At 33.9% G+C, this 27,573-nt stretch overlaps 1 protein-coding gene across 1 annotated transcript; it reads right to left on the bottom strand.

Annotated features, from left to right (window-relative positions):
• On the bottom strand, positions 1 to 27,358 carry LOC115885093 (the record flags this gene model as incomplete). The annotated part of the gene is made up of 2 exons (XM_030903878.1): positions 27,326 to 27,358; positions 1 to 304 (listed from the first exon to the last, which is right to left on the bottom strand). A coding segment is annotated over exon 2 (300 nt), but the record flags the coding sequence as incomplete, so codon positions are not given.
• Positions 27,359 to 27,573: the final 215 nt, after the last annotated feature.

A 27,573-nucleotide genomic window follows, 5' to 3' on the forward strand; every position in this document is an offset into this window, starting at 1 on the left:
CTGTTCAACGGTAGTCGTCGACTGATATCCAGGAACCTTCTTGACCGTGCTGGGTGCGGGTTTCTTCGGCGCGTATCCATTTTCCACCACAGATCCCTTCTCGAACTTCTGCAGGGCGTACTGAATACTGTTTGGCATCGGTTTGGAAGTGCAGGCGGCCGCGGCCGCGGCCGCGGCCAGTCGGGCTTTGTCTTCGTGCACGAAATTCTTCACCAGCTTCTCCAGGCGATTATTGTCCATCGTGGGCGCCTGGGCCAGCAGGTCGATGGACGGCTTGGCCGATGTTTGAGGTTTTAACATCGATCTGGAACAAAAAAATAATGTTCTTCAACATCGAATGTAACAGCATTCTGACTAGTGCGAGACTGGTCTTGGTCGTGCACAAAAAGACTAAGAACGAGACCCCAGCGTTAAATCTGCAAGACCAAAACCAAAATAGAGTAAAGTTAACCAGGAAATAGCAAAAGACGATGTTTGTTTTGTTTGGTTTAAATACGTGTGCTAAGTTTGAAACTGAGTATCATCTTCGGAACTCGTGACATTTTCCCTAAATCTTATACCGTCGCGCGTCGTCATTTTGATCAAGAATAATTTTGGGCCCATTCTTCATGTCTTGAGCCATGAAAGCAAAGGATACGGAAGCTCAAAATAATAACTACACCAACATGAGAAAAACATCGGAAATCATATACAGTTTACTTTTACTTCCGGTACATAATCGCTAACTTGAGGTCTCGGACACCTCGACGACATATGGCTAAATCAAGAAGAGTCTAGCCCCAACCAAACAACTATTATTAAAGCTTGACCAATCAGGTTGTTTAGCGTGGTTATTTGGAGGTGTTAATTCATTTGTGTTGTCAAAAACTCTAATGTGATTGTCGGGCTTAATAGTTGCCTACTGGGGCTAGACACAAGTTTTTCCTGATATACCTACAACAACCACAATGCCTTAACAAGATGCTGCTTTGTCAGAGGTCGAGCTCCCCACTAGAAAGCATTTACATTCATATTGTGTCGTTACGTTGTAAGGTTGAAAAGGTTGAAATTAAACATTTCTGAACATCATGAATTTATTTTCAATCAACGTTAATGATATCAGCTAGATCAAATTGATCGGATAATGTAGGGTGCAACTGAATGCAAACAATATAAGTCAATATAGAGCGTTGATATATTGAAATTGATTGTTCGCTGTCATCGCTCTTTTGAACTTCTAAATTACCCTTTTGGAAATATCAACAAATCAATCCATAACATAAGTAAAACCTATTGTGATGTTTTTATTCCTATGGCTGGGACAAATGGTTTTATTGATTTCTGTTAAGTTTGGGAATTATAAATAACCAGATGGTTTATTTCATAGTTATTTGACTACAAAAGACACGAATTTTGTTCGTCTTTAGCTTGAAACTAAGTTACTACGAATATAACTAAATTTTACCTATTGCGGGAATTTGTTTTGGGGGCAAAATCAAAGTAACGTAGAATATACTTTTTAGAGCGCCATTTTTAACCCAAAGCCTAATATTTAACACGGAGAATTTCTGAATTTTAGGGGACCGGGCCTCATATGGCTCCCCTCTGTATCCGCCACTATTATACTAATATAATTTTAAGAGCTAGGCGGTAATGAGTAGGATTCTCCAAAAATATTATCAATTTGTCAATTATGCGTATATTTTCAGACTAAAAGTTGAGGTATCGTTTTTTTTTTGAAAAAAATAATTTACGATACACGTAAATCATTCTGTATCGTCTCTTATAATACAAAATATATAAATATACATCCTTAATTGTACAAATCAGTGAGTTCTTGTTAGATCGTAATTTACCAGCGGACTAGTTACGACCAGTGATGAATTACGCTTAGCTTATGGTATACTTACGATTTATAATATGTATACAACCAAACAAATTGAAACATTTTCAAATCATACTAAGAATGAAATGCCTTTTCTAGATATGCACAATAGATTACATCACGTCCACATTTGAAAAGAATTGGCGCTGGGAGGCATGTATAGCCGTCCATACTAAATATGTTAATAAAAAAAAAAAAAAAAATTCTTTTAGTTTCAAGTAAAGGGAATTGCAATTTTTTTTATCTCGAAAACTACCGACTTTGACTGATTTTGATGTTATTATAAATTTTGTGGCAAATGTTATTCCTAATCCTAAACTGAAAGCCACTTACGTTTCCTTAGCTACTGTAATTTTGGGATTAAAGGTAGGATTCCCTAAAGGTGGAAGTTCCTAACTGCGTCAAAACGTATGCGTTCAGCGCATGCGATAAACGCGAGGTACTGGTTCAGTGCAATTATGCATAACTGATTTCCTATGTGAGCGTCTGACGCTTCAGTGCCCGGCTGTCGCATTACATCGGTTCATTTTTATGACCGAAATAACTCATTTGAGTGAAATTAGAAAAACTTCATCTTGCCGATCTTAAGAGCCTACCATACCTATTGGTATACCATACCTATTGGTATGGTCCGGTACAAGATGAACGAAATTACATTAGAGGGGTACAAGTGTGGCTGAGTCTCAGATACCAGCTTTTGTCAAAGTTCTGAATTGTATGATGGTTATAACTCGTTATAACTCAAGAGAGTCCTCCCCTCTAAACATTCTACATTCTATTTTAATATGGACGCCTGTAGCTATTTTCGACGTCGATAAATTGTGGCTACATTTTATTTGTATATGAAAAATATTTAAGTTTTGAAGGAATTATTTATTGCAGGTCGTCAAATCCTACGCATGTTTCGAAAAACATTGTATAATTTATATCAATCAGTTCATGACAAACTTTAGTTTGTCAATAGATGTACGGTAGTACTTTGGTACTACAGAACATATTACAAAATAGTAATAATTTTTTATATTAAAAATGTAAATGGACCAGAAAAAGCAAAATTGAAACAAATACATTAAATCAGTTGTATAAATAGTGTCATATATATGGTTAGTGTTATTTACAAATATCGTAAACACATTTTATAGATCATAAATTAATTGTCTGGATTAAGAGCGGTAGTGATGAAAATACCTACATACTTATATTTATGTTTTTTTATAACTAATTTTACAATTTTATATGAATTCTTACATCAGCGAGATGTTGAAACATAATCATAATTCGCAAAAACAGCATTATCGGTAAATTACATCGATATTCCTTTTGCTGTCAGGGCTAATTTGGACAGAACCTACTTTGTTTAAGCAGATTCCGTTAATCAACTCCCTCCTCATTGTGTTATCGGAATTCCTTTGCTCCCTCTGTTACATGACATCTCCTCTGTACTTCAAATACTTCCACATTCCATACTCTCACTCGCCATCGGATCGTGTCTAGTTCGTCCTATTACATCACCGTACATCACTCTGCCATAATAACTTATTGTTTCACCTCTTTGCATGTGTTTATGTTCATTAAGCTCCAAAACGATACAGAAATGGAGTACTTAGTGCAAAGACTTACCCAGGAGCGGATGTTGGGTCAGACCATAATCCCGTTGTGGCACGAATCCGAATGAGGCTCAAAAAAAATTGTTCGAAAGTTCACTAAAAAACCCAACATGAGTTTACTGAGAAGTGAGGCACAACGACAAGACGTATCCAACAAACTCAACGAGCAACTAGGAAAGATCCAACAGGCAAATGCCTCTCAAACCCCTGGACTGGAAGACCACAATAACATAGAGAATATCTGGAAGAAAATTAAAGAAGCGCTGCAGGAAACACAAGAACAACTAAACAACAAATAATACGAGAAGCACCATAAAGCGTGGATGACTCAAGAAATTTTTAGACCTCATGGAAGCGGCGAAGTTTTTAAAAGACACAGACCCTCAGAGATATAGAGACACTCACAGGTTTATCAGAAATAAAATCAAAGAAACCAAAGAACTGTGGATGACGGAGAGGTGCCGCGAAGTCGAGGAGCTCCACCAAAAACATGACTTGTTTAACCTACATAAAAAAGTCAAAGAAGTCACTGGGAAACACAAACCTCGAACATGTACCAGAATCGTGGACGGTGAGAATAAACCAATCCTAACCGAACAAAAACTAGAGGAGGTATGGACCAATTACATAAGGGAACTGTTCGATGACGGTGGCCCCTCTTTTCACTCCCAAATAGAAACTGAAAATGGTCCAGATATAATGATCTCAGAAATGGAGAGAGCTTTAAAGAACACCAAAAACCGGAAAGCAGCTGGACCGGACAACATCTACCCAGAATTGATAAAACTAATAAACGGAGACAATTTAAAGTTATTGGTAAACCTCTTTAATTCTGTATACAATACCGGAAACATACCGCAGGACTGGGCTAAGGTCGACATTTATACCTATTCCTAAAAAAACTGGTGCAAAAAAATGTGATGAGTTTTCGTTTAATAAGTTCTATGAGTCCATAGTCCTACATAAACTGTTTTTAGGTTCTGCATAATCGAATCCGAAGAAAATGTGAGTTAGACATAAGTGAACAGCAACTGGGATTTCGCGAGGGACTGGGAACGAGAGAAGCCCTGTTTGCGCTATCGGTGCTTTGGCAGAAGTGCAGAGATCAACAAAAGGAGGTACACCTATGTTTCATAGACTACACGAAGGCATTCGACTGCGTCAACCACAGGGAATTGCTGAGCATCCTTGAAAGAAGAGGCTTGGATACCCAAGACCTGAAAATTATCCAAAAGCTATACGAACAACAAGTAGCGACAATAAAACTACAGGACACTGAAACAACAACAATACCTATCAAGCGTGAAGTTAGGCAGGATGCGTATTTGAGCACTATGCTTCTTCATATGTACTCCGGAACTAATATTTCGAAATGCGCTTGAGGGATCAGAAGACGGCATAAAAGTGAATGGTAGGCTGATTAACAACTTGAGATATGCTGATGATACTGTCGTTATTGCAGACACCACTGAGGGCCTGCAAAGACTTCTTGATAGACTGTCCTCGGTGGGCGACTCAATGGTGCTCAGGATAAATATCAAACAAAACAAAGTCAAGGTGATAAATAGAGATGCAAGACAGGCAACGGAGGAAGTCGTAGGTGGGACACCAATAGCAAAAGTCTCAAAGTTTAGATATTTGGGTAGTTGGATTAGTGAAGACTTAAACCCAGACATTTAGATCAGAGCTCGAAATGAGATGGCTAGATCAAACTCCCTAAAATTGCGGAACCTACTTTGCGATAAACGTCTCAACATTCATATAAAAGACAACTTCGTCAAGTGCTACGTACTTTCCACACTTCTCTACGGGTTTGAGTCGTGGACACTCACAGTAAGCGCAATGAATAAGTTGAAAGCATTTGAGATGTGGATATATCGCAAAATGCTGAGAATACCATGGACTGATCGTGTCTCGAATGAACGAGTTTTAAACCAAATGAACAAGGACCACTGAGAAACTCCTTCGACATAATAGAGAGGAAAGCAGCCTAATTTAGGGCATATCCATGAACAATAGCAGGTATGAATTCTTTCAGCTCATCATCAAGGGTAAAATTGAGGAAAGCGCGGACCCGGACGACGGCAATGCTCCTGGCTGAAGAACATCAGAGATTGGACAGGCCTGGACTCACATACTTTGCTGAGAAGAGGGAAAAATAGAGAGGAATTTGCCATGGTTGTTGCCGATCTTCACTGAATGGAGAAGGCACTTTAAGAAGAAGTCATACATTTAGAGGACATTTAGCCTTTCCACTATACCTACATCCCATCGCAAGATACCTGGTAGTTGCAGTCTTTTGATTCCAGTTTTTTTAAGAAATTTTTAAGAGTAGTCCCAAATAGTTTCAATCTGTATGTAGAAAACCCTCAGACGGGATAGCATTTAAGTTGTTATCACTGTCAAGCCACCAAAGTAGTTAAAACATTATGTTATCGAGCAATTACTATATGCACTATGCAGTGACCAAGAATCAATTAATTCTGAAATAAGTAATATTAAATCGGATTAGCTATTTTAGAATGGTTAACTTACTCTTTCGAAGTCTCTCGATAAGAGTATATCCAACTGCAAGAATGACTCAGGTGTGCCAGCCTGAAGATGTTCTCTTTCTTGACGATTCTAGATTTGAAAACAACATCAGAAGAGATCAGAAAATCGGAAACAAAGCCGGCATCATCAAAACAAAAGTAGGCAATAATTACATAGAGCAAATTCAAGACCAAGACTTCCTTGATCTTAGTCTTGGTTTTGCATTTAGTAAGTATCATCAAAAGTATCATCATTTAATAAATCAAAGTATCATCATTATAAAATTAAAGTAGTCTTGGTCTTGTTCTTGCAAGATCCAGTCTTGGTGTTGGTCTTGCTACAAGACTTTATTTGGGGGCAAAAAAAGGGTTCCCCGCGATTTTCCTTAAAGACGTTTAGTTTAATTTATGTAAAAAATAAATAGTATTTTTAAGTAACTTAGAATTTTAAAAAAGATCTTAAAATTGGATAAACGAAAGCATTTTGGTATAGAAGTAAATTTGGGTCAATTTAATTTAATTTGACTTCAAAAATTCGTAAAAAGTTCTATTTCAACGGAATATTGGGACACCATGTATAAAATCGAACATCATTTACATATTCTTTGTTGCGTAAGATTTTGTATTACGAGTCAATTTCACTAGTCGAAAAAAGTAGCAAAAAATAAAGCGTTCGGCATATAACGTTTTATGTAAACTGGCCTAGGCTATTTTTAACACAAATGAGAGGGAAATAAAAGATATTATACTATATCCGTATTGTAAGCACATTTTTAGAAACTTCTTTATTTTTTAAAAAGTTTTGATTTTTTTTCCACAATAAGGGGCAGTCCTCTGCCGGAAACACTGCGACCTGTGAGGCTATTGTGATGAAGATAAAATGTTGATGGTCAAACATCAAACTTTTTATAACAAAATATTTTTTTATTTAAATCAAGGAAAGTTTGATTTTTCTCGAAAATAAAGACTAATTTTATCAGTTACAATACGGAAATTAGATTGAAGTTTTGTGGTTACAGATTACAAGTGATTAATATTATATTTATATAGTTTTGTAACAAATTGCTCGTATTTTATGGCAAATGCTGAACTCTGCAAACCTTAATAAAACCTTAATCAAAGCAACGTGTGTTTGGAATTTTGGATGTGGCCTAACACGACAGGATCGGGGTCAGCCTTGGCCAGATTTCTGAAATATAATATATATTTCCTTCGGCCACACACCCACTTTAACCCGAGCCCCTGAGAGTGACCCAAACAGTACAGCTTACTAAACTCCAACCCGAAAACGAATCTTTCCATTGACAAAACAAATTTATAACCAAAGCCTATTCTTGTTGCGAAATGCGCAATTCAATATCGTCCCATACCGTCCAGCTGTCCGGTTCGGCGTCCGTCGACATTGTTGATATTTTCTCGACTTTCTGGATCGCATCCAACACGAAATCGGAATCTCCCCCGATAAAATACGCCGTCCAATGGAAACCTAATTGATTGTTAACTGGCATTTTTCATGATCAGTAGCCGTTGCTTATTGCGTGCCAATTTTTTTATCGACTGTCCATAATTACTTAAGATTTACGCAAAAGTTACAACAACTTTAAGAGAAAGGGAAAACATTTTTTAAAAGATAAAATATTATATAGGTATATTTTTTTTTTTTTTTTTTTTTATGTTATATTATATTTAGTTTTTTGAATTTTGAATACAACGTTTCGGTCAGATGTATCACTGATCATTATCAAGTGTGAACTAATCTAAATATTAAGCATTCACCCATGAAAATCTGAATGCAGTCAAGAGGGCGTGAGATGTCCGCAGTCTCAGGCGTGAGATGTCCGCTGAGAATACTCGCATTCGTATGTTTTCAGTGAGGTTTATTGTAAACAACCCGAACTCCTGACCACTCTATGTTGTGATTCTTGGATCACAGATGGTCTGCAATACCTGACTGGCAATTGTTTTCATCTGGTGCGTAATTATTATTTAATGATCGTTAAGTTGTACAGGGTGAGTCAACGATAGAGTAAAGTGCATTATCTCATTTGTTTCGAGGTTTACAAAAAAAAAATTATTAAATATAAAGTTATAGAAAGGTTAAAGATACACATTTCAAAAATTATTATGAGTATAAACAAGGATGCTTCAAAAGTGTGGCGGATATAACATATTGTTTTTTTAAATTGCAAAACCCTAATTTTTTATTTTATTTTTAGATTCTGCGTTAAATTCCCATAAACTATTTTCTTATATATAATAGTTCATAGTACCTAAATTAATAGTTTTTGTAATATTTCATTTTGTTTTTTTTTTTTTTTTTATTTGATGGAGGGTTAAAAAATGTACATTTAAGACGTTTAGTCTCTCCAAAATACGAAACTGCAACCTTACTCACAAAATGCCTGGTAGATGCACCCTTTAGGATAGGTTAGGTGTTTGAGATCCTGCTTGATCTCTTATCCCGAGGCCTTGGACCCATTGTGACTCACTTGTATTATTGTATACCAAACATCCTCTCATTTCTTCTTTGCGTTAAAGCACTTCCAGCTCTTAAAGTTCCCGATGTCGCTTATGTTTGCTTCTGCTGCTTCCTCTGGTCCCTACAAAAACCGTGGTTTAAAAGTTTTTGTAGCGTCGTTTTCACCCAGTGCACTCCGATGGTTTCATCTTCCCTCTTCCGTCATTCCGTCCCGCAGTTGTCGTCGTTGGAAATCTTCCATACTTCTCACGAGAATATCTCACGAGGTTTATCCCCGTGGGGAGATTTTTCAGTGACGACACCTACTAAATATTATGCGCACTAGGTTCTTTTTGTGCTCTAGTAGTTGTTTTGTGTTTTTGCTATACACCATTGACCACAGTCTTCGAGCCATATACAAGCTGTCGCGCGGTCCTTACGGTGTTGCGACGTCTCTTGCTGCTTGGCCTTAATGGTAGTTCATATAGCGTACGTAACTATTGGACTTGAATTTGCTCTATGTTGGTTTCTAAATATTTTTATACATATTTTATTTAGGGTAAACTAATTTATAGATATAGTTTGCCTAAATAGAAAATTTGGTTTCGTAGATATTATTAGTCCGCCGTTTCTTTTAAAGCGTAAACCTCTGCTTATAGAACACTGCAGCTATCTGATGAGCCTAAGAAATCGTCAGGTGTCTAGTTCTGAGATATACCTATAACTGTGTCTCCAGAAGATGCACCTTTAGTGACAAAGGAAGTATTGGTCTTTAATTCAGAACAAGACAATCCGCATCAAATCGACGCATCGACGAACCGCATCGGCGAATAGTGAGTATGGAGCTTTACTGTAGAAATGAAACTCTGACCGTATGTAGTCGATCGAAGCAGTAAACACTGTTAATAAATTCTGCCATGATTTAAATTATGCTAATAATTTGTTATCCCAAGATAATTACTGGTCGGAAACGTAATACTATGATCACATCTATTGATGTCATCATTTAGGACACACCTTAGGAGTACAAAACCAATATTTTAATAGTTTTCTGATGTTCGAACATTTAAAAAATACATATACCTATGTAGAGGATTTTTCACACACTTCCATTCATTAAAAAATGTACTTTCTATTTTCGGGCTTAGCTAAAAATGGCTGTCAATTTGTTTATTTTAAATATCTAAAACAATCTATACGTATGTATAAATAGTAGAAATACAATATACAGGGTGATCCGAACTGTATTCCGGAAACTTCGGCCGCATATTCGACAGATAAAAATAAGTAAAAAACTTCATATAAATGTGTGTCTTAAAATGCTTAGTTTCGGAGATACAGGATGTAGAAGTTTCATTTTTATTTCAATTTTCTGCAAATAATTTCTATAGTAACGTCAATATTTGGATTAAAATTATTGGTGTCTGGGAGTTTTTTGACATAAAAATTTTGATTTTGATGTCAATATGACTCCTACTTGTAGAGGTCGCCACCTACATATTTTCTAACTGGTTTGAAGGATAATAACTTTTCGTACGTACCTGTATAAAACTAGTGAGTAAAAAATTATATATTTACTACGTTTTTTACGTAAAAAAGGTCTCTTTGTAAAAATCGCTACAAGTAATGGTTCTAAAGATATTTGGAATCGAAATTATCAATACCAATCATTGACATAAATTAAACATGTTGACTAAATAGTTATTAGACTGAAATCATAAATTTGAAATGTTCTTGTGCCAAAAGTTCAACAAAAACTGTTTTCTCATCAATTTTTGAAGAAAAATTTATGATTAATTTAAAAAAATTAAAAATTCACAAATTTATCATTTTAGTCAAATAATGGGCTCTTTCACTATATTTTGGAATTCGCATAATTGAATAAAGCAATTAATTCTAGAATTTTCTGCTATCTCACTTTCGAATAACCTAAACAAAAAAGCCCAGAATAAAAATCCGCACTTTATTTTTAATACGTCACACCTGGCATGTTGAAAAGCGACAACACCACAACAACAAATTATCAAAAAATAACAATTTAAAACTTCAAATTTGATTAGAAGCTTTCACAAACGGAGTAAACAAAAAATTAAACTAACTCAAATTTATTATTTAACATGCATGTCAAATCAAATCGCAATGTTGCCAGTTGTTGGCTGGCGTAGAGTACGGTTCTGCAATGTGGTTGGGCGTATTTTTCATACGTCATCAATTGGCACTTTAAAATTATTCCAAATTAAAGCAATTTTCAGGACCTATAAAAAATTATTCAATGTCATGGAACTATTTTTTTTTCGATAAATATACTGAAAATAGTCTTCTATTTCAGATTGATGTGTCCTTGAATTGGGTATTTTATTTTTTGTGAAAGAGACCATTATCTACTCAACATGTTTATTTTTTGTCAGTAATGACATGTATTGATTACTTCCATTCTAAATATCTTAAAAAGAGACGTTTTTTACGTAGAAAATCACAGAAATGTATATTTTTTCACTCAGTAGTTTTATACAGGTACGGACAAAGAGTTATTACTTATCAAAACAATACTTTTAATAAGTTATTACTTATTAAAACAGTAGGAGTCATATTGACATCAAAATCAAATTTCTCATGCAAAAAAACTTCCGGACACCAATTTTCATCCAAATATTGAAGTTACTTCAGAAATTATTTGGAAAAAATCGAAATAAAAATGAAACTTCTACACCCTGTATCTCCGAAACTAAGCATTTTCGGACATACATTCATACGAACTTTTTTACTTATTTTTATCTGCAGAATATGCTGCCGAAGTTTCCGAAATACAGTTTGGACCACCCTGTATATGTCGTAGTCTCATAGTGTATTCTGTCTTTTTATGAAGATCCTAGTCACTTAATGAAAAAAACTAACCTAATAACATAACTAAACTCCTAACCTAACCGACGCTTCATGAAGTGACCTAGGATCGTCATGAAAAGACGAAATACACTATGAAACTACGATATACTATAGACTTTTATCGTGTCTATTCTAGAGAATAAACACGATAATAGGTGTCAAAAAATCTCCGTTTTTGTTTTTATTCATTTTAAATATTTTATAATAATGTGTCATTTGCACAAAATTATAGTAAATACGCTGTATTAAAATGCAAGGTATCTACAGTGCCGGTTACAAATAGGCGTTGGATTTACTTCATTATTTTAAGTTAAAGAACGAAAAGTTTATATCCAACTTTATATTTAAATTTTAAATACATAATTTTTATCTCCAATATTAGTGCCATAAATCTTATTTCGAATTTGCTATGTTTTTACATATCAGTTTAAATCAGTGTGGCTTAATTTGACATCTTCAACTAGTCGTTAATTTTTGTGGCAGATATCTCGTTTAATCATCGATAGATAAAATACTCAAAAATATCGTATTTAGGAATTCCTTAACAAAATCTATGAAATCAGGGCTGTGTGAACCTTGCCAATATTCTGGAGAAATGTTTCATTAGAATTTGAAGAGTCTAGGGGAAAAACTTGATAAGCGTCAATTCCTCAGGATTTTACAATATTATAGTAGGGCTAACTGGTCCCTACAAAATGTATAAACTCGATAGGGCAATAAGATACATACGGTAAGCACATTTACAATGCCTCCTATGTGACACCGATTGCTTGTTTCTACTAGTTAGGAATTGCACTGCATCAGCAAAATGCACTCCAATCCCTCATCGGGCAAGGCGATCACGTGTGCCTTAAAGCTGGATACATATTCGTACAGTGCAAAAAGAGTACATGAAAATACGTTTCTGTTTTTCATTCTAGAAATTTTTCTAAACGTAGACAGGCAAAAACACTTCTTGCGAAAGTGTACCATTCTCATTTATTAAGTACTCGGCAATTGGAATTCGTAAACAGACGCGTTTTAGCTTACAGCGTGTTTTGATTGCTTTGGTTAGGTATGTTTTGGTTTGGTTTGTTGGTTCATTTTTGTTCATTTTCGTTTTTTTTCTCGGCACGGTATTAAAAAAAGTCTAAATTACAGTATCTACTAGGTTAAGATCATACCTACATAAGAAAAGTGTTCGTTAATAAATAAATACGTTTAGCAAGGTTTCCCGCGGCGCACTTCGCCACCTTTTTCGTCCTGCCCGATGAGGTACTGGAGTCCACTTTGATGCAGTGCAGTTCCTAACTGGTAGATACGAGCAATCGGTGTCACATAGGAGGCATTGTAAATGTGCATACGGTAATATAGAATACGCGGAAAGTACCTGATAACCACCAGCCGTCCAGTGCACTCCTGTAAAATTAGTAAAATAGCACTTGTCATGTTTTCCCCTGGACCCTTCATTTGTTAATCGCTCAATGGCCAGTACCAGATTAATTATTATAAAACTGTGTTATACTACGGTATATCTAACAAATTAAAAATCAGTATTTTAATTTATGTACTAAACAAGAACAACGTTTTAAGCATTACCATCCCATTCACTCATTATGCAAATTATACGGAAACATATATACATTAAATACGGGTGTTTATTTATATAGTAGTAAGAAATATTAGGAATATTTATAGCCACAAGTGTTCCTTGAAACTGCGAAATACCAAAGTATTTTTATTCGTATTAAAAGTGCCTTGAAATTTTTAGAAGAAATTAACTTCATCGGAAATATTTCATTGTTGAGATTTGTAAAGAAACATTAAAATAATTATATTTAAGAGTAAAAATATGTCCGATAATGGTCCAATTCCTTCCAGTTCGGTGTTATTATTACTCTAGTCTCGGTAAGTATTATTAACTGTTACGCCCGATGGGTTTTGTCTTCTTTGGATGATTTTGTCACGCTTGGTCAGTACCAACCGAGTCCTTAATAAACGCTCAATTTGTAGATTTTTTAGACAGTAATTTAGTTTTAATCATCTGTTGATGATGTTAACATCACTAACATGGTTAGCAAAACGCGCGTCGTTCAGTGTTAAAAGTAAAGTGTCAGTGTTAAAAAAAGTGTAAAGTTGGTTTATCAAACAACATAAACCAACTTAATTGAATTTGAAACTAAATCCCTAAAATATTGAATTAAAAATGCAAATATCTATTAAAACATAACATAATAAATTTTATAGGAACTTCAAAAGAGAAAAGAAACAAGAACAATACGATATAGCATCATTACTTATTTAGAAGAGTTTGATTTCGACCACTAGAAAATATCAAAGGACTTTCTCACGTAACAAAAAAATATGTTTTTAATTATTTTTACCGAGGCCTGGTTCTATAATGGCCAAAAAGATCTCTATCTAATTGGTAGTATTAATTGGAGTTTCCAGAACCGTACTAAAATATTTTCGTTCAACGATTGTGGAGGTCGACAATTAGCAAGCAAGGGATGGTTCTAAAAAAATAAAACCGATAAAAAATTGAGTTTCAAATGACACAAGCGAAATAAGAATAAAACACATAGGTAGCTTAAAAATTACATCAAACAATATCAACCAACCTCGAAACCAACTTAACTAAATTAGAAAAAAAAACTTAACATTTTCAATTAAAGATGCAAATGCCTATAAAACATAACACAAAAAAATATAACTAATACATTCAGCAATATTATACTATTTAGTATAATATTGCTGAAAATTGTTGAAAATTACTCTTATTAATAAAATATTTAAATTTCAATAATTGCTAATAAACATTATAGAAACTTCAAAATAACTTTAGAAGTAAGAACAGTAAAAGATAGCATCACTATTTGTTTAGAAGAGTTTGATTTCGACCGACTAGAAAGTATCAAAAGTCTTGTATCAAAAAAATATGTTTTTAATTATTATTACCGAGTCCCGAAAGTACCGAAAGAAACGGGAATTAATAATTTTCGAGTTCTTTTGGGGCATCAAAGAACCGGGAATACCCGGTACTGACCCTAGTAGCAACATTCATATAAATCGCACGCAACATTAATTGCAACTGCTCGAATAATAATAGTTATTTACAGTACAAGTGTGCTTATGAACATGATTACAACAACGAGTGTAAACGATTAGAACGACGAGGTCGTATAGACAGAGTCGTTCTAATCACACGAGTGTTGTAATCATGTTTAAACGCACGTGTCATGCATGTACAGGGTGGGTCAAATTCGACGTTTTTAAAACACCCTTTTCTATAGGAGATAGACAAAAACTAATATCGGTGTCTGGAGCTCAATTTTTGTCAAAAACATGATGGTGAAAACCGCATATCGATATCTGTTGCCGTTTCGGAGATACGGGGTGTTTTTCAAAAATATGCATTTTTAATAAATCGCTGTAACTTTTTTGCTATGGAAAATTTTGTATTTTTGTGAAAACATTTCCAAAGCACCTTTTTACGTAGAATTTAATGGTTTCAGTATAATTCTTTTAAAATTAATAATTTAAGAATTATCAACAAAAAATTTGATTTTTTATATGGGACACCCTGTATATTTTTAATTTATTGAAAAGAATTTAAAATTACCTTTCCAAAAATATAACACACATGATATTTTGCTCGATTCCTCCTCGAGATAAAGAGTATATAAAAATTCGCCCGCTTTAAATAAGTAGGCTTTAAAGGGCACCGGTTGTAATGCAAAAAAATTCTAGCTGTGAGCATCATTTAAAACGAAAATAATATTTGCAATGAGAGATGCAAAATTTTATAACAATTTAAAATATATTTAACCAACATCAACACATTTAAACTATATCTAATAACAATAAAAATAAATAGCAAACCAAGACATTTTTTCAAGAGATTTTGCTACAGGTGTTCGACAGATCAACCGCCTTCTGTTATGGACAGACGGGGCAGTTTTTGAACATTTCTCGCGGAATTCATTAACTCAGTGGGGGTGAAAGATACCCTCTCATAATTGCTAAGTATTTCTAATTCTTGTCTAGAGTATAAGGAAGAATAAGGAACCTTTATTCTTCCGCAAATATATCCATAGGATTAGATCCATGGGCACTAAGTCAGGCGGCCTCGACGGCCAACGGCTGGGATCTTGGTTAGCTATTGAATTATTCTTGAAATTGGCTGCAAAAATTTGCTGATAACTTCAGCGTTCAGAGGCGGTGCGTCGTCTTGCTGGAAAAATATGTTTTCGAGTTCCATTAAGGGCATATCATCAATAAGGGGTCCAAAGCCTACTAGTTAAAAGTGGCGAACTTTTAAAAATTCTGTATTTCAAAGGGGATTATAACAAAATATCAAGTGTGCTATATTTTTGGAAAGGTAATTTTAAATTCTTTTCAGTTAATTAAAAATATAGAGGGTGTCCCAAATAAAAAATCATATTTTCTGTTGATAACTCTTAAATTATTAATTTTAAAAAAATTATACTTAAACCATTAAATTCTACGTAAAAAGGTGCTATGGAAATGTTTTCATAGAAATACAAAATTTTCCATAGCAAAAAAGTTACAGAGATTTGTTAAAAATGCACATTTTTGAAAAACACCCCGTAACTCCGAAACGGTAACAGATATCGACATGCGGTTTTCACCATCATGTTTTTGACAAAAATTGAGCTCCAGACACCGATATTAGTTTTCATCTATCTCGTATAGAAAAGGATGTTTCCATTTAAAAGCGTCGAATTTGACCCACCCTGTACAACGTTTTATCTACAACAGAAAAATAAGAAAATGCTGTTTTAATTTTCGTTTATTAGTCGCCCACCTTTAACACCTTTAACTATGAGATTTGTCACATTTTTTAGTTATAATTGTGGGGAATTGTTACCTGCTTCAGACTATAGTTACAAACGTTGTTTATCACGTTTGCCCTGTCAAGTAAACGCGAGCACTTTTTGCCGAGAAAAATCATTTTAAAAATTACGGTGAGCGATTCCAAAAGTCTCCCTTCAGATGTAGAAGTTGCCTCAGTACGTGCCACGGGATCATTATTGCCGGAAAAGTCGCATCAATTTTCTTGTTTTCTTTTGATGTATGTATATATCCACTCGAAAATTTAATATATTTAGATGTTCGTAGTGGTTTTTCATTATTATAGTGATATAGATTCATAACACCACTAGTTGTATTATGAATCTCATAACGTAACTGAAATACTAAAAAAAATAGTGATGTAAAAACGTTATAACTAAACGGTTGTAGATAAAATAAATAACAAAACTGGTAACTGTAGTTTCATAAATCAATGTATCATATGATCAATATTCAATGTGTCTATAACAGACAAATATGAATGGGTCCCCAACATAAACCAAAAAATTTGGGTCTAATGTAGTAAAACACAATAATGGTGAAAATAGAAAGTTAAATAAAAAATAACTCCTCACCTCGTTTTCCGCCTTCATTCTCTGTACGATACACGATCCTCGTAGTTATTTTTAAGCACTATGTTTTACACACACACACACTGTCGGACTACGTGAATAATTTAGTAGGAATATTAAACGCGTATCCGAAAATTGGAACAGATTTTACATTTTAAACGAGACATGGTGGAATGGAAAAAGACCTAAGACATTTGTACTGATCAGATCGGTCTAGATAGTATTAAGCTTTTTAATTTTCTAAAACAGTATAAAACATGTTAATGAAATAACTTATAATAAACCATACCGGATGTTTGTCAAAAGTGGTTCACCACTATAACTTACTTACTTTTAAGTTAAAAAACGATATCAAGTATGTTAGCATATGACATAAACGAGGGTTGATTGATGTATTCAATTAGTTTCGTTCTCTTCCAGTTTCACAGGAAATTACTACAGCTTTTGATTTTTAAATGGTACCGTCGGTATTTTTTACTTTTTTGATATAAAATGGTATTCTGAATAGAATGGCATATCATCTGTCAACTTTTGACATTTTCGTTTTCGGATAAAAATAGAATTTTAAATTTCAATCTTGAGCGCCAAATATCATTTTCTATCAAATAAAGTAAAAAAATACCAATAGTAATTTAAAAATTAAAAGTTGTAGTCATTTCCGGTGAAACAGGAAGTGACCAATACTAAATGAATACGTCAATCAATTTAAGTGATTTACGTCGGATACTAACTAAGCAAATTTTGTTTTTTTTTATCTGAAAAAAATAAAAAAGTTATAGGGTGAGTCCCTTTTGAAAAACACCCGGTATATTAATAAAATGGGATTACGTCTATTTCTTTACATACTGAACATTTTCTGATGAAAACTAGTCTACTTTGCCAACTACCGGTCAAGATCAATAACTTTATACTAAGCTTCGCTAATGCAAAAAAATAATGTAGAGATGGCCATATTTGAAAAATCGCTAGGTATAGTTTAGGACATTACGATAGCTTGGAAACGGCAATGTTACAGCAAAATCAACTAAGCCATAATACAGGAATTGTACAATACAATAGATTAGTAGTAATACAATAAATTAAATTTGACATAAAACTCTTAACTGCTTAAGAACTATAATTTTGGTACAAAATTTTATCTGTGTACATCTGAAAACATATTGTTAAAATGTACCTCTTGTACACATATTTCTTAAAATAATGAATTGAATATATCAAATATAAAAACTGATACGAGTTTCAAGAATTGAAAAATCAGTTGAACTAATGGAAAACGACACGAAGTGATTGTGATTAATCCTAAAATATCAGTTTAGATTCCATTGTAATCACTCTGCTATCGATCAAGTTCACAAAATTACTGATTTAATAGAGAAAACGTAGGAAAAAGAAAAAATAGAAAAATTTAGCACTAAGGAATGATATACAGGGTCGCTGATATGTATGGAAACGGTCGATTATTAGGTAAAATATACAAGTAACAAAAAGTTAAAAGACAAAAGTTTTAGGGTTTTTAAATATCTGGCTAGTAGTAAATTTATGTATAATTTAAAAAAAAAAAAAAAATTGTAATTTATTTTTTTTTAAATGAACTATTGTTCTATTGTACTAATGTATATTATTGCAATCAATTCAATTCTCACTTCAATTCTAAGCAAAATCGTAATAATACAAAATAAAATCAATTCAAAACCAGTCATAAATATTATTAAGCATCACAGTTTCCGCAGAATGGCATTGTTAAATGAAACCGAACACATCGAAATTAATTAAATCGAATTATTGTTTAAGTGATATTTTCCAGTGGCGGCTCGCCAGGGTAGGCAAGGTAGGCGGCGCTTACCCTACAATTTTGTCAGATTTTTTTTTTTCATTATAATATTTATCTTTATTAATGTTGCCATTACATACTATATAAATACTTTAATACACGGAAATGAATTGTAACAATTACCAAAGCGATCGAATAAAATGGCGTCAGCGATGCTATGAAATGAAGATCGCTTGTCATTTTATATGTAAAATTATATGGGAAATGTCATCGATCGTAATTTCCAAGCCAACTGGATGCCGTTTTTTTCGATCATACGGTATTAATTTTATTTTTGTAGTATTTATATTAATATATTAACTACCGCCGGCGTATGCAGTTAGAAATCAAAATAATATTGACCGTTGGTGTATAATGCATTCATCTTTGTTCGGCGATTTCTGACATCGCCTTTCAAATTAAATTTTGATCTCCCACTCAGCCGTCGAGGTAAATGTGCGTCTTTTGTGTCTAACTCATCGCTCGGTAGCGATGGAAATCGATGACTACTCATTGACTACTGACTACGTCGAATTAAGGCGGGGTTTAGGCGCAATGTTACCAACTTCAGGATTTTATCCCTAAATTTGGGGAGAAAAAATCTATATGGGGATTTTTTAGTAAAATTTTTTTTTATATTTTTTTAGAGATAAAATTTCAATGGAATTTTACTGCTATTTTTCAAAACAAGTCTGAGGCAGATTTAATGCTCTTTCAAACTATAATAATATAAATAAACAAAATAATTTTATTTATTTTAATCACCGAATCTTCGATAACAGTTGTGGGGATTTTAGATGTTTGGATTTAAGAAGGTTTGATATTGCTTTAATGGAAAGTTTCGAACAGTTGGCTAATGGTTGCAATGGCTGTGATCAGACGTTTCCAGGTCAACCACTTAAAACACAACAAATTGTTTATTTATTATTACTTATTTATACTTAGGTTTTTTCGGGATATTTTTAGGTTTTAGGGATATTTTGGGGATTTTTGATACGAGCGTTTTAGATTTTTAGGGAGATAAATTTTTGAGAGTTGGGAACACTGTTTAGGCGATATCTTCAGTCGCCTCGGCATGCGCGTGGATCTCGGTAGGTTTTAGAAATTCGGTGGTTCCTATAATATATAATTCATCATACGTTTCAGTATTTAAAACTTTAATTAATATCTGTTTATCGACTGCCTATTATTGACTTGAATTATTGTGTACAGTGCATTTGGTGTTCCTGTTAGTGTACAGTGCATTTGGATGTTAATTTCTAAGTTAACAAGGAGGAGATACGGATAAGTATTAATTTAGATTAAAATTTGGAGTAATTAATGTTCATTTTCTCTGTTTATGTGCGATTTTACAATACATTCATACCATTTACAAGTACTTCGGTTGAGAGACATTTTTCATGTTTGAAAACGCATTAAAAATTAATTAGAATTCATTGAAAATAAACGTTTATCGTCATTGGCCTTACTTTTAATCGAAAAAGATATTTTCATAGCCCTTCAACAATCTGATAACATTACTGGTATAATAATAAATAAATTTTCATTATTAAGAGATCGGCGAATCAATTTAATATATAAAAGTAATATTTTCTATTTGTTTATGAGTCTCGAAATATGTATATGAATAAGATAATCTGTAAATTTGTCTTAATTTGTTCTTTTGTAAATATATTTACTTATTTTTTTTTTTTTTTTTTTTAAATAAATAAAATGCTATGATGAACTGCATGGTACTATTACCTATCTTATTTATCAAGCATTAGCATTTAGCATGCTACCTGAGGAAATAAATAAAACACATATCCATTAATATGTTAATCATTGTCTCATTATGTTGAATGCTGTTAGTTTAGTTTTATCCTAACTATTCTTAAGCTATCCCATAAGCTAACATATTGGCTTTTACGAACTGGGTTAAGATATTATGTAAATTTTGGGGAACAAATAGATTAATTAAAATTTTGTTTCGCCTACCCAGTCCCACAGGCCACGAGCCGCCACTGATATTTTCAAAGTCAATAACTCTGAAAAAGGTTGGTTTGTTACATTTTGATAGTAGAATTGAAATATGCAATAATAAACAGGGGTTCATTTAAAAAATAAACTTTGATGTGCCACGACTTTATGACTGATCCTGTATACTTAAATGTGGTTACTGGCTAATAGACATTTAAAACCCTATAACTTTTATATATAACTTTGCGGTACCTCGTATATTACCTGTAATAATCGACGTTTCCATACATATCAGCGACCCTTTATAAATTGATCCAGGTACCATCTGTTCAGTACACTCATCAAACGGAAGAGTTTTTAGTTCATTTTGTACGATGTTCAACTGAACATCGTAGAAATCCACTAAAACTAGGGGCTATAATACACGTACGATTTTACCTGCGCAAACCCCTTGCGAAACGACATCAGAAATATTACCTCTCGCAAACTTATAATCCAACCCCTACCAAACTTACTAAATTGTAAAATGTGGCCTTCTACGTATCCTAGGCATTGGTAGAAATTGAGAAGAACAATATAAACTGGTCTGATATCACATTGTTTCACAGTTTAAACAAAAATAAACAATTATTAAAAATAAATAATTTTTAGTGGATGTTCTATTTTCTATGTCACTAAGTATCGACTTGGCTCGTATCGTATGCAATGGTTCTTGGTATGTCTCTCTAAGTTGTCAATAGACAACAAATTAATCACATACAAGTGAATGCAACGTAAAAATAATTAAAGTGTTTAAGTGTGCAAAACAAAATTCGAGACATGATCCGTGGTTTGAATGAATTTACTTTACATTTGATCGAGTCCTGCAGAATCATTACATTGGAAGAATAAAACAAAGATTTTCGCTGGGAAATCACGGATCATCAATATCATCCCCAATGAAAAACTGTTCCACAAGCTGAAGAAGGGCAGTATTTAAATTAATACTTTAAGAGGTTTTGGTATCAAAATTAAGGGTTGGTGAAATTGACCAGTTTTACTGCCATACAACAATTTTGGTTTGGTTTGTTATTAATAAAAAAATAATTTCATTATTTCCTACTATCAATGTCACTTAATTAAAAAATCTTTGGCAAATAAAACAAACATCAACATGCGTCACACTAATCCTGGAAAAAATGTCAGCTGTTAATAAGGAAGTCCATCTACTATTATATTGGTTGACCATAAAAAAGTTTACGATAGCGTCCCGCCTGTTAAACTGTGAAAGGTACAAACTTCAATGCTACAATAATTAAAAGCCGTTAAATACATAAAAACTCCGATATAAAAATAAAAATTAAAAACTCAGTCTCCAGTGGGTTCATGCCAAATAAAGGATTAAACCCCTCCCTCAGATCCCCAACACCATGTAGCCATATAGGTATCCTGCTAAACGCCAACACCATCTATACATTAAGTTTTACAGACGACCAAGCAGTACTGGCACAAGACTCCGACCATCTCGAATATATGACCAGAGAGCTAATCGAAGAATACAGATGGAGACTACACATGGAGATTGGAAGTGAATTTAGATAAGACGGAATATATCGAATAGAAAATCTTGAAAAAAAAATCCCCCTTGAAAACGATCAAAATATTAATGGCTACAGAAAGGATAAATACTTCGGAGCAAAAATTTCAAGGAATGATGGCATTCTGGATAAAGCCATTAGGGGCAGAAACGCTCAGGGAAGAAAGCGTTTAACGTCTTGGGAGGCAAGGTACAACTTGTCATGCTAGAGCCGTTCGGCATACAAGGAAGGTAATGTGGCTAGCACTACGCTTCAAACCGTCATTATTAGCTAAAAGATATGGTATAAAAAATATGGCAGCTAAAAGATATGCCGTGCGCACCCAGGAACGACAGAAATGGATTTCTGGAGACGGGCTGCAGGTAAATCCAGAAGAAAAAGATGTACGAACAACAGAATTCGAGAAATTATGGAGGCCTATCGAACAATAGCTGATGACATAAGAACAAAATAATTAATATGGTATGGCCACGTACAAAGAATGGCTTCTAAAACAGATCCTCAACTGGACACCAACGGGACGACACAAAAGGAGTAGACCACGCAAGCGCTGGAGAGAAGGAATGGACAAGGAGCTAAAAGAATGAGAGCTCGAAGGCGACCTCTGGCCAGATAGGGAGCACTGGCGACTGGACATCGGAAAACGTCGAAGAACGTTTTAAAACCGATTGATATGTATATAAACATTAACATGCATAACCAATTACCAAATTATATCAACTCGTTTTAAATTCTTAATTGAAATAAGAGAAATTAAAATTTGATTATTAAAAAGAACTAATGAGTTATAAACCATTAGAACAAATAACTCATTTTCAAATTTTCATTTAAAATAATACCAAGTTAATTAACGTTTTTTTTGAATTTAGCAAAATTTTGTACTTGTTTTATTTTTAGTTTATTGAGTAGTCATCAACGTGATCTAATGTAATATCATTAACAATTATACCGGTTTCCTAAAATAACAGGCACTTGATTTTTAAACTATAAAACGAGCTATAAAATAATTACATAAATTAGAGAAAATATAACCTCCAAAAATGTTTCCTTGTTGTCAAAAATAGACATAACCCCACTCGATATTATAATCTTACTTAGTTGCAAAATTTCATTTTATTTTTTATTGATTATTATTTTATTACACGTCCACAAGTTAACACTAATTGAAAAAACACACCATCTTCTAACACTAGCTAACTGAACCAAATCAAATGCAGTTATTTTTAAATAAGTCATTTACGCATAATTAAAAACAATCCCGTTTTAGTACTAAGGAAACCGACACCGAAAACGCGGACCGTTTGAAAAACTTAAAAATATAGTCACGACAGGAGACCAACGACACGTCGGACTGCACTACATTCGGCACAACCGGAAAACTGCCAGGTGAGCCAGCATATCAACGGAGTTTTTTTTTCTGTCGACCGAGTCGTGTCGGGATGAAAATAGGAGAACGGGACATTATTTCAAGAAACCTTGTGCTCGTCTATCTTAAAAAGTGATTTGTATTTAAAGTTTTTTTTTTTCTGATGGGATTATTACTGACGTAGGAATCTGAAGGTTAAAATAAAATATATAATTAATTAAAAAAGTTATACAGCATTTTTTATTCAGTTTTGAGTATTTTATGGAAAGATACTGCCGAATGTTTGTTAAATTCTATTAATGAATATAAACTGAGTTTCTCTCACCAATTAAAGCAAAAATGGATTGGAGCAGTTCACAACCGAAACAAGTGAGTTAGACGATTTTGATGATTTCTAAGCAATTTGTAGTTAAATTATTTCACTTTTTAGTATCTCTTTTTAAGTTAAAATTGAAAGTTCCTATCTATCAATTATTCGAGGGAATACAAAATGATGTCATGTTGGTGAATGTTTGGAACACCCTGGGGAATATGTTAAAAAAGCAACGAATTTGAAAATAATTTTATCGACTAGGTGCATCTTTTCTCGATGGGTTATTTTTTGGTTCATCTCAATAGCTTTTATTTCTTGAAATATTCCCTTTTGAAGAAGACACAACCATTTTTTCGTAATTTTTGCTTTAGCACCATGCCTTTGTTTTGGTCCCAGTCAACAGACCTATGAAATAGTGTTTGTGATTTATGTAATCATATTATAAATATATAAATGTCACAATCATATTATTATTGTCTGTTGGCTGTTTGGTTTGGTTTAGCAGTTACTCTAGCAGAGATAGTTGGAGTGCAGAAGTTGTATCCGCTTTAGTTGTAAAATTATGTCGCTAACAGATTTTTTAGGTATACACGAAGTACAGTGCGGTCGCTTCCTCGAGACAAGTTCATTTGTTATACGTACAGGAATCTTCGTATGAGAACTTCGAATCAAGACGATCGACTTATTGTAAGTTTATCGCTAGAAATAGCCGTTTTCCATTTTTTTTTAAATTTATAATGAATTGCACCCAAGGAACGCTTGTTACACAATGGGTCATTGCCAGACTAATTGGAATTGACATAGGGAATATGGTTTTATTGTAAGCACACCATATCCTCAACGAGTAAGACGGAAAACAAGGAGGGAAGATCGGTATCTTGTTCAAGCTACCCTTCGTGAAAGAACACGTAAGTACCACAAGAAATCGATAAATTATTCTTATTATCATCACAAGACCTCGAAGTTCAACTCAAACTGTAATAAATGGGTTACATTAAGTTAACATTCGATCAAGGCGAGCATTCGATGCTGTACCGCATTTAACTGCTAATCATCGTAGGGCACAAATGATATTTGCTTAAGACTCTATTACGCTGTACTTTTCGGGTCGCTCTCAGGGGTCGGGTAAAGCGGGTGTGTGGCCAAAGGAAATACATATTATATTTTAGAAATCTACCTAGGGTTTAGCCCGATCCTGTCGTGTTAAGCCACACCCAAAATTCCAAACACATGTGCTTTGATTAAGGTTTGCAGAGCTTCAGCATTTGCCATAAAACAGCGAGCAATTTATTATAAAACAATATATTTTCGTATTGTAACGGAATTTCAAATAATGTCTTTATTTTCGAGAAAATTTAGTCCAAACATAAGGAATATTTTGTTGATGTTTGACCATAAAAGTCTTAAAAATAAAGAAGTTGTCTAAAATTTTACTACAATACAGATATAGTATAATCTTTTATCTTTAATTTCATTTCTAGCCAATTTTATATAAAACATTAAAAGCCGAACGCTTATTTTGCTACTTTTTCGGACTAGTGAAATGGACTCTTAAAAACATCCTCACTGGGGCGCGGGTTAGTAAAAGCACGTCCTTTTTACGGACGAGTCTCGTTTTCGACTAAGTCATAATGAAGCCCAGCGTCGAGTATACAGAGGACCGAAAAAATAGTATCTGGAAGCCACAGTCGGAGAAACGATTCATTTTGAAGGCGGTATAGCAAAGAATAACTTTAACGTTTTAAAGTTTCAAGACGGCACAGTTAATGTCGAACGAGGCAGAGATGAGATGTTTGCACCATATGTAATTCCATCGGCTTTCAAAATTCATTTTATAACAGAATAATGCCAGGCCTCATACTGGAAAAGTAGTAGTCGATACCTTCACGACTCCAATATCACAATTATGGCTTGGCCTGCTAATAGACCTAATCTCAATACTAATGACCACCTTTGGGACCTACTAAAGAGAAGACTACAAAATCATTCGCAAGCAACAGATCTTCAAACGTTGGAAGAAAATCTTTAAGAGGAGTGGAACGACTTTCCTCAAGAAATTGAGATGATTTCCTCAAATTCGTTTCGTTGGCAATCTCCCTGGATATTTTCGTTCCTTCAAAGTTTTATTGGCATAAAAATACTAAAAATGATTTAAAATATTTAGAGATTTTCTATGTAGAAAGTACCTGTAGCACAAATCTATTAAAAAAATGCAAGACTTACAAGAGTCCTGTAGTAAGACCAAGACCAAGTCTGTAGTAAGACTGAGCCTTGATCTTGCATTTGCTCATCATTACAGCTAATTTAGAAACTTTTTTGGCAAACTTTATCTCTGCACATTTTTCTTTAAATATAGCTCTCGAGGGGTGTCTCACTCGGGTAATAAATGTACACGTACTGCCAAAATATCCTTCCACTGCTAAGCGACTGCCAATGACTATGAAGAAGACTGCCTATGACTGCCATGTAATTATTACAGGTGACTGCCATAAGACTGCCAGCGACTGCCAAGAAAATGTACATGTAATTCCAATAGTGAGACACCCCTCGATAGCTCTAATCTAACAAAAATGAAAGAAGAAAATACTCCATTATTTCTCTAAAGATAATAACCGCCTAAATAGCGGGCGCGTCTCAAAAGTGGCTCACCCCTATAACTTTTTTATTTTTTTTAGGTAATAAATTTTGGTAGTATGATATAAATTAGGATGGAACAGGAGATTTGGTATGTCAGTATATGACATAAATTTGGATTGATTGACGTATTCAATTATACTTTTCACTTCCTGTTTAACCGGAAATGACTACAGGTTTGGTACTTACTGATTTTTAAATTGCACCCTCGGTATTTTTGTTACTTTATTCGATAGAAAATGACACTCTGAATTCTATTCATTCACATATTCATATCATATGTCAACTTTTGACTTTTTCGAATATGGTTGGAAATACCAAGTGTGTGATACCAAATTATTCGTAAAAAAAATGCTTTTCCAAATATGCTAATAAGCCACACTCGTTCCATTTGAAAAAAATGAAATATGATTAAAAATACGATTTCGGCAACTTTTAACGGGCCAGGAGAAAACACTAAAAACATTAGAAGATCAAATCTATTTTTCCAAGGCTCCTTGATTAAAAATTAGTGTTTTTAACACAACCATGGCACTCTAGATTGAATTTTAAAATACAATTTTGTTTTAAGCGAAAAAAGTCAAAAGTTGACATATGATATGTTATTATATTCAGAGTGTCAGTTTCTATCGAATAAAGTAACAAAATACCGAGGGTGCTATTTAAAAATCAAAAGTTGTAGTCATTTCCGGAGAAACAGGAAGTGGACGAAAAAAATAATTGAATACGTCCAATCAATCCTAATTTATGTCATATACTAATATTCCAAATCTGTTTTTTTTTTTATTTGAAAAAATAAAAAAGTTATAGGGGTGACCCACTTTTGAGACGTACCCGGTATATTCTCGCGCTTATTTATTTACACCAAAATGTGAAACATCTAAAATTGAAACTCACCCGAGTTTAGCTGTGTCTCCCGCTCCATGACAGGTGATCCAGATCGGCTGGAGCTAGGTTCCTGGACTTCAGTTTTGGTAGATGACTTCGGCCGTGTCGGATATTTGTTTTGGCTATGGCGGCGATGTCATCTTCAGCGGAATCTCCGCTGCCGCCGGTCGGCGGCGAGCCATGGCCGCCATTTTCAAACTGGCCGACGGGTGGAAAACCAAAAGTGCGCCATTTTCTTACGCCTGAAATGAGAAAGA

This window comes from Sitophilus oryzae, unplaced genomic scaffold (assembly GCF_002938485.1).
Source record: "Sitophilus oryzae breed Bouriz unplaced genomic scaffold, Soryzae_2.0 scaffold_371_pilon_pilon, whole genome shotgun sequence".
NCBI classification, from domain to species: domain Eukaryota; kingdom Metazoa; phylum Arthropoda; class Insecta; order Coleoptera; family Curculionidae; genus Sitophilus; species Sitophilus oryzae.